The 8710-nt window shown below is 39.2% G+C and overlaps 1 protein-coding gene across 5 annotated transcripts in view; it reads left to right on the forward strand.

Moving 5' to 3' along the window:
• Nucleotides 1–8132, forward strand: part of THRB (thyroid hormone receptor beta) — a 156759-nt gene extending 148627 nt beyond the window's left edge. For all 5 annotated transcript variants that reach the window (XM_058421012.1, XM_058421010.1, XM_040066839.2 and 2 more), the window contains 2 exons: nt 1165–1423; nt 2852–8132. In XM_058421012.1, coding sequence (XP_058276995.1) covers nt 1165–1423; nt 2852–3093 — 501 coding nt within the window. In that variant the 3' untranslated portion in view covers nt 3094–8132. The remainder of the gene's footprint in view (nt 1–1164; nt 1424–2851) is intronic.
• The last annotated feature ends 578 nt before the right edge of the window (nt 8133–8710 follow it).

Below are 8710 nucleotides of genomic sequence, written 5' to 3' on the forward strand. Positions count from 1 at the left end.
ACACCTGAAGCTGGCATTGCTGGAAAAGTAGCTGCATGACTCAACTCATTTTCCTGACCATGGCTAGCTTCGTGCTTGAAACTCTTCTCAAACAAGGAACTGCTTTCCACTTGCATTAGCTAGCTCTGCATCATTTCCCACCAAATCAATGCACTTGCTTTACAAGTACACTGTTGCCATGTAAACCTATAGGTCATGGAGATTTCATTTTGAATTGCAAAACCACTAAATATAATAATTTTATATAAAACAAAAATAAATGGCTTTTTGCCTCCTTTCAAGACAGGTAGAAGCATTGTTGCTCTTTCATATGTGGGACCCTTGCTGTTCACATATGTGAACAGTCTCAAAATTGTCTTGGTGGGTTTTGTTATCATTGAAAAACCTGTGAAAATATAAAGACATGCTTTACGGAACACATTCTGCTCATGTGTCATCATCCTAGTTATACTCTGTAAATGCAGAACCTACATCTAACAATTTGGACAGCTTGCCTTTGTTAATGACATGGAAGAGACAAGTGCCCAGAAGATCACAGCATATGCACCAGCATGAAAGCTGTAGCTATACCATAGACTTTCTGTCTGTCCAGAATAATGTAGGAAGCTCAGGGGGAACAGCCTTACTAGATTAAGTGTAGATTAATAAATTCTCTGTTGTTAAAATGGGCAGTGAGAATTACTGCTCAACTGATTGAGGTATATCCTCTAGATATAAACATTTATTTAATTCATTTTATTTAAAACACTGCCCACTCTTACAGACCCTCCCAAATGTCTTTCTTTTCCTCTGGTCAGGTAAGAAATAAGTATTGCTGGTAGTGAATTTGACTGGGATGGCTAAGGTCTGCACCAGCCCCAATTATAGTTTATTCCACTCTGGTAAGTTGTGAGCTGAGGAAGCCAACAGCTGTGTTACTGCTAGATTTCCTAAGGGTGTGTGGGGATGCTAACCATGAAATGTTAACCTGCTGGGAGTTTCTGAAGGCAGGAACACAGATCCTAGGGGTTTGTGCAGAGCAGCATGTTTGGAGAGGAGCTGCACTATGTGAGGCAGTGTCCTGGGCTGTGAACTGCAACTTCGTATTCGTGGATTTATTGTAGTTGTAAAAGCCACTCAGTTTGACAAACATGATTTTTTCTTTGCCATTTATAATTTCTGCAGCTGCCATGTGAAGACCAGATCATCCTTCTGAAAGGCTGCTGTATGGAGATCATGTCCCTCCGAGCAGCAGTTCGCTATGACCCCGAGAGTGAGACTTTAACACTAAATGGGGAGATGGCGGTGACAAGGGGCCAGCTGAAAAATGGGGGTCTTGGCGTAGTGTCTGATGCCATTTTTGATCTGGGCATGTCTCTTTCTTCATTTAACCTGGATGACACCGAGGTTGCCCTTCTTCAAGCTGTTCTGCTCATGTCATCAGGTGAGAACAGAAATATACTGGGATACAAACAATTTTGAAACTCTTTGGTCTTGGTCACAAGCCTCTTTGTAAAGGAAATAAGATAGGTTAGATCTTGTAGTGCTGACTAAAGTAATAGGGGAGAAATTTTCTCTCAAATCCCTCATTATTAAGACTTAATCTGGTGAGTACTAGGAAAGAAATTCAGGGTATTCAGAGAGATGGGCATAAAAGTGGGTTTGGTAACACACTTTGCTCAGGAATGAGCCAGGGATGATCATCAAGAAGAAATCAGTTCTGATTCTGAGCCAGTTTGCCTTAAATGAAAAATGGATAATTTAGCAACACTGGTCCTTATGGTAAGTTCCCTCTCCCCCTGAGTCATGCATTGGGCATTAATACACATTTCCACCAGTCTCATATGTTTAATTTGACTTGCCCTCATGTTTTCCTATTTAACAACACCACTGCTTCCTAATGGGCATTTATGAGCTCTGCTGTTTCCATATGCTTGGACCATTTGCAACTGGTCATGATACAAAAGCAGCGCAGACAACTTACTATGGTTTCCAAAGAGTTTCTAACCTTCTCAATTAGAGTATGTTTTCAAATATGCTTCCAGTGATTGTGCCAGCCCAAAGAGGAAATTCCATTCTTGGGCTGTGGCAGATTTGGCAAGATTTTATTTTAAGATGGCTTTGAAGATTGGGCACTGAATAACAATGCTTGATTTACAAGCATTAACTGCATCTGAGATAAAAAAGGTTTCCTTTGTAATCACAATACAGCACTTCATCTTCCCCATCAAAACATTTTGATTTCTTTTTAGGTCCCTACATAGTGATACAGGAGCAGGGCTTACAGAAGACAATTCAAAAAGGACCTGCTTTCCCAGAAGTGTCTCCTGAGAAGTGACTTGTGAAAGGGGCTTTCCCAGTCCTCGTCTGGGTGCCAGTTGAGACAGACAGATTTTTGGCCTTTGTTGTTCCTTGATGCTTCATAACAGCTCACCTGGGATCAAAGCATAGTCAAACCATTGGTCAGATTGTAGAAAAACAGATAGAAAGGAACTGTAATTTAGATATCTGACAAGGAATTTTTTCTGTTTCTTTATTAGTTGTTTTACAGAAAAATGTAGATAGAAGCCTTAGCTGAAATCAGGGATCTGATGCTCTAGTCACTGTAAGGAAACACTTCCCAAACAGCTACACTCTTAAGTGAACAAAGCAGGCAAAGGATTAAGAAAGGAAGGCTTATATTCCTCTTTTAACAGAGATAGTACTAACAAGTGAGTTGGCTGGAGTGAAAGAAGTTTGTGGCAGAGCCAAAAATGTCCCCGTTCTCCTTTCTTTCCTAGCTTCAGAATCATCCTATTTTTCCTGATTTATGATCAGGCATTTGTTAAAGCAAATAGGTAAGAATGATAATTCTACTGCTTTGTATCTACAGATCGCCCAGGCCTTGTCTGTGTCGAGAGAATAGAAAAGTGTCAAGAGGGTTTCCTTCTGGCATTCGAACACTACATTAATTACAGAAAACACCATGTTGCACACTTTTGGCCAAAACTGCTGATGAAAGTGACAGACCTGCGAATGATCGGAGCCTGCCATGCCAGCCGCTTCCTGCACATGAAGGTGGAGTGCCCCACAGAACTGTTCCCTCCATTGTTCCTGGAAGTGTTTGAGGATTAGAGAGACTGAAGTGGTTCTCCGCACCCCATCGCACTACTGGCTATCATTTCATCCTGTTGCCCAGCTCTTCTCACCTGTTTGTTCTTCTTTTGTGGTCTTCTGTTTCTTGAGATGGGGCTGGGGTTTTGTTTGGGTTTTCTTTTGGGGTTGCTGGGGGGCAGTTGTATACACATGGATGAAAACATCCCTTTAATGCGGGTACTTGTGACTATTGCAATTTGTTCTTCAGTCCTTTGATGTGAGTGCTTTGACAGCTTAACAGTGAAAATACGAACAGACCAATCTCATTCACCAGCATTTGCGTGGTCACCAGCTCACACCCATCATCGCCTGGAAAATAGGGAAGAGAGATTGAAGTGGCAGAAAAATAAATTTGCCTTCAAGTTAAAACAACTATTGTTAATTTGACCCTGACAACTCTGTCTTGTATTACCTCCTTTTGCAGGGTACAGCTGACAAATTCATAATACGAAATTTCTGGTCTTCGTGATTGTTTCTGTTGTAACAATTACCACTATGATCTAGGATCTTCATCATCATCATGATCCCATCACTCTCTGACGTTTTTTCCAGCAGATGCAATTTAACTGTGCCCCATAAATCAAGTACTTAAATAATGCAGAGTGTTAGAAGGGACTGAGGTTTGGGGGTTTTTTCCATGTGTATAAGATATTAAGATCTTCAATTACTAAATTTGGAGTCCAGGTAACTTCACTGGAAGGTTTGTTGGAGAGAAGGGAAATTTGATCCTCTGAGGTGCTTTTCTTGATAGTGTAGGGGGTCTGCTTTTCCTGAGGTGTGTGGAAAATCCGTCATTCTGAGGGAGAAGGCCCTCTGTCAGGATAGCAGGCAGTGTCTCAGAGTTATTCAGGGATACGGGGGCTCATGGAATGAGGACGAGGAGAATGAAACATACCGGGTGACCTTCAGATGGGACAGAAACCAACTGTGTTATTAACAACACTCAAGACTGTAGAGCTTTATCCCAGTAATACAAATAGTGTTGCTCGGCAGTAATCCTTTGTTTTATATATATATATATATAAAGTTTATATGCACGTATATATATAATTTTATATATATATAATTACAAATCTTCAGCACATGTCTTAAACATATTTCCATGGTTTTTATCTTCTTTCTCTGACTCTGTCCTGTGTGTGTGTGTGTGTGTGTGTGGATCAGCTGAGTTCTCCCTCCTTACAGGTGTGTCTGTATGTGTTTCATTAGGCTAGATGCTCTCTTTATTCTTTTAATTTATTTCCATTAACTGCACTAGCAGGAACCAGACTAAGCAATGACAAAATGTCCTGCTGCCAAAGTCTGCAAGCCAGTACTCACAGTCCTGGAATGTTTGGAGGTCAGCGATGAGGACATTGTAGCTAGAGGTTCCTCTCTGTCACCATCTCCATTCAGGGAAACTGTCCCTGGATTTTATAAACCTGATACTAAACCATCCTCTGAATTTTTATGACACATTTAAAACATCTTTCTGGGAACCAGAGACTTAGTTCATATTTTTTGCACTGCTTCGTACCCCCATTCTTTCATGTTGTGCATTGATTTGTACCAGTTTCTTTCTCTGCTATTTATTGACCCATTTGCCCAGCAAGTTGTGGGCATTGTTAGAGTGGATGTGTTGACTTGCAAAGCTTACGGCCCATATCTGAACCCCTATGTTATGTGCTTATCCTCTCATAAAAACAGGATACTCAGGAAAACTTATGGATGGAACACGATATATGTGTGTCAGGAGTTAAATTCTTTCTATTCTTCTTTCCCCTACATCATTGATAAAGCATTTGGAGTGCTATTGGCCACTTTTTATTGATGTGGAATCATTTTCTCCCTGTTGTTTGATACCATATGCACCTGTGATGAGCTATGAGTGCTAATGTTATCACTTAGGGGGTTTTTTGTCAGAACATGAAACGTGTTTGGGTGTTCAGGAGTTTTTTTGCAGGTAGCAGTGAAGATACACCATTGGAGATTAATTCTTAAATATTTGGTGTAGAACCTCTTTTGTTGACTGTGTTGGCTCCATCTTAAAGCATGTGTCTAAACAACATTTCTATCCAAATTCCTTGTAGAGCACTGTCCTTGGGACAAAGAGTCAGAAACTGGCTCTTTGGATAGGTGATTTGGGGTGACTTGATGGAGGACTTACAGCATGTAATAGGGAACTCAGAAAAGCAGCCAATTCCTTACTTGCGCTGATGCATTCACAAGTGAGAAACAAAGCAACACACTTTTGAGACGATATTAATATTCATATAGCAAGGAATATAAAAGCAGAATTGGAAGCCTCCAGGTGCAAATATGGCAAAATGCACACGTGATACAGAACTACAATTTTATAAGTTTAACAAATTACCATATATAAAAATAGTGTCCAATTAGAAGATCATTTAGTTAAGTAATCCCCGCCTTTTGGTTCTGTCCATTTGGAGCCCCTCTTGAGTTTCTAGCCCCACATTTATTATGTCTAGGATACATGGTAAAAGGAAATAAGGTGTCCTTGGCTAAAGATGCAAGACTGAATAATATTTCAAGAATGTATCATAATATCTCATAGAAGGTTATCTTATTGGTCTAAAATGTAGGGGAAAAGGGGTAGGAAAAGTACGGGAAGCTACAGCCATGTATTAGAAACCTACAAAGCTGCAAATATATGACAAATATATGAAAAGCTTAGGCATCAGTGCCTATGCCCACAGTGGCTTGCAAAGAAAGGAGAAATGTGCGTGTCTCTTGAAGCCCTGTTCTGCCATGGATCTGAGCATGGAATTCCTCCTGAAGCCAATGCAAGTACCTCACCTGTTTGCTTAATGTGAGCTTGAGTAGGCATTCAAGCTTTTGACTGTGCTGCAGGTGAGACCCAGGAGAGGAAACATCACACCTCTTCTTGTTCCAAAATACCAATACGCTTTGAAGCTGTGCATGGTCAGGGTTCAAAAAATCGGGCCTCCTTCCTTAGGTGATTGCAGATGGACTGAAGTGCCTAAAATCAGGCAACCAACTTAGAGAGTTCTGGCAGTGCTCTAAGCAGAAAGTACATACACAACATGTTTTTCTAGCCTTTCAGGTTAAGTTGGAGTTTGGCACTAATTAACAGGGTTAGTAGTATTCCTTAACTGAAAACTAAGGCCAAGCTCATAGCTGGACAGATTTGATATACTGACATCTAATGGCCTCTGATCTCCTACCAGTCTTACTTTGTGTCCCTTCCTTTACTTCCTCAGTATGATTGCTGATTTATTTGATTGTGAGAGCAAAACTAACTGACCTTAGCTCTGTGAAGACATACTTCTAAATATCTGTGGTCTCAAGCCATTGTAGGATTGAGCCCCTGGATTGACCATCTCAGTGGCAGACACCAGTACCACTGTCAGCACCCTTTTTAGTGGCTGGCCTTCTGAGTGAAGCAACGAACTTGTGCTTTCCAGTGCAGTCCAGAGTCTTGTTTCTGCTGGTGCCACATGGCTCTCTTGTTTGCTTTGTGGTCCACATGTAGGTCTTGCACAGAAGGTTTTTCCTGTCAATCCTGATTGTCACCATTCATGGTATTGCCCTGAGTAACGTGCATTTAGATACTAATTTCATGTGTAATCTCAGTTAACTTGTGATATTTATTATAACATATATATTGTGTGCTAATGATTTTTGTTTACATTCTGCCAAAATGTAGACATTAGAGTTAGACCTCCCAGGTCCAAAATCATCCTTGAGCAGACTGCTTGCTTCTTCAGAGGCAGGTATCAGAAAGAGGAAAAAAACTGTCCAGAAAGATCATTTATATCAGAAATCTGCCAAGAGAGGGCTGTTAATCACAAACAGAGCATGTCATTGCTAGTGATGTATTTTTATGCTATGGAACTCTAATCTGTATGTGTCATATTGACTTCTTGCTGCATGAATCATAAATTTTAAAAATCAGTCTTATGGTTTTGAGATGTAGCCAGCATTCCTAAGGCTAAACCTTTTTCATTGACAGAATAAAAATCCACAACCAAGGAACGTTTTCATCTCACTGTGAGAGCAATTGAAAGTGTTCAACATTTATTCTTTTCACAAAGGAAGAGGCAACAGAACCTCTTAATGTGTCTTGTTATTGTGATCATCTGGAAATGATTGCCAGACATTTCCTTTTGATATTGTAATAAAGTGATCTGTATTTGAATTTTATAGAGAGAATTTTATTCTAGCGTGATAGAGATTTATTTTCCACTTAATGACTCAAAATGGTGTGAGCACATTTTTGGTTGCTTTCTTTTTTTTTTTTTACTATGGTCTATTTTTGCTTTAAAATTAAAAACAAACAAAAAAAAAAAGGTTTGGCCTTATCACAAAGTTTTAGTATAGATGTTAGCAAATGCAAAGAGTATGCATTATTTGTGTGTATCCACATTGACTGATGTCGCCTTCAAAAAGCAATATTGTGCAGGTAATAAGTTGTTTGTGACTGTCCATTGCACAGTTTACCTTCTTTAAAAGCTAACCTTGTTTATGCACAAGACAATCAAATGTAAATCTACATCAGCACCCAGGTGTGGATTAAATTTATGTAAATTACTGAGCACAATGTAAAACATTAAAAGACACTTTATTTAATTACACATTTAATGTTGGTAAAGATAGTATCAGGGCATGAACTAGCTGACATACTGTAATTTCTTTTTTTCTTTTCCTACTTCCTTAGCACTCTACAGTTTCAGTTTGCTCATAAATACATCAAATTAGTCATTCATAATTTTTTTAAAGAGGAGGGTGGTTCAGGTTGTTTATTTGTTTTTATGAAGTTGGTTGGGAGGACTTACTACTTTGTCTATGAGGTTTGTGGGTTTTGCTTGTTTATTTTTTTATATCAGTTTCATGCCCTGAGGATAAGGCAAACATTACACCATACAGTAAAAAACAAAGTAACTTGGATGATGTATTTTTTTGCAAACAGTGTTAAGAGTTATGCTAGATTGGTAATATTTTTTCAGCCTAAAATATATTAAAAAAAAAAATCTGTGATCACAAATGTTTTAAACTATCTAAAGAGAAAATTTGTATATTTCGGGAAGAAAATAATTTTTACATAGCTTTTGTATGCAGATATTAAAATGTAATTATGAATATAGTGGGCATAGATAACTGTGTAAGCTTGAATTCTAAAAAAGAAAAAGCTTATAACTAAAAAGTTGTCCTGGTGTCTCTGTCTCTTTGTTGCAGGCTCTTTTGTCACCTTTATCTCACACTTACAAACCACTGGAATGGGAAGAGTAGGACCTAGAGCACAATGATTTGTCAGCTCTAACCTGTTCACATTTCTGTGCTTCTGCATCCCTTTCATCACCTACCTCATATCTTATCTCCTCTACTCCCTTCCCTTTGGCAGCCAACCAAAGGTTTTCACTTCCTCACTCTTCACAGCAGCCAACCTTAATTTACTCCAGTGAACTGACTCTTGATTTATGTCTCACTCAATTACATTTTTTTAAGGGAACGCCCTTTCTTTCCTTCTCCACTCCCAGTCTAAACAGGGATGGTGTGACAGGAGCAATAAGCTTCCCATCTTTTCATAATTCCCATACCTTGGTCTCCTACCTATTGGAGATCTCATTCAGATATT

The sequence above is a fragment of the Hirundo rustica genome, chromosome 1 (genome assembly GCF_015227805.2).
Source record: "Hirundo rustica isolate bHirRus1 chromosome 1, bHirRus1.pri.v3, whole genome shotgun sequence".
Classification (NCBI taxonomy): domain Eukaryota; kingdom Metazoa; phylum Chordata; class Aves; order Passeriformes; family Hirundinidae; genus Hirundo; species Hirundo rustica.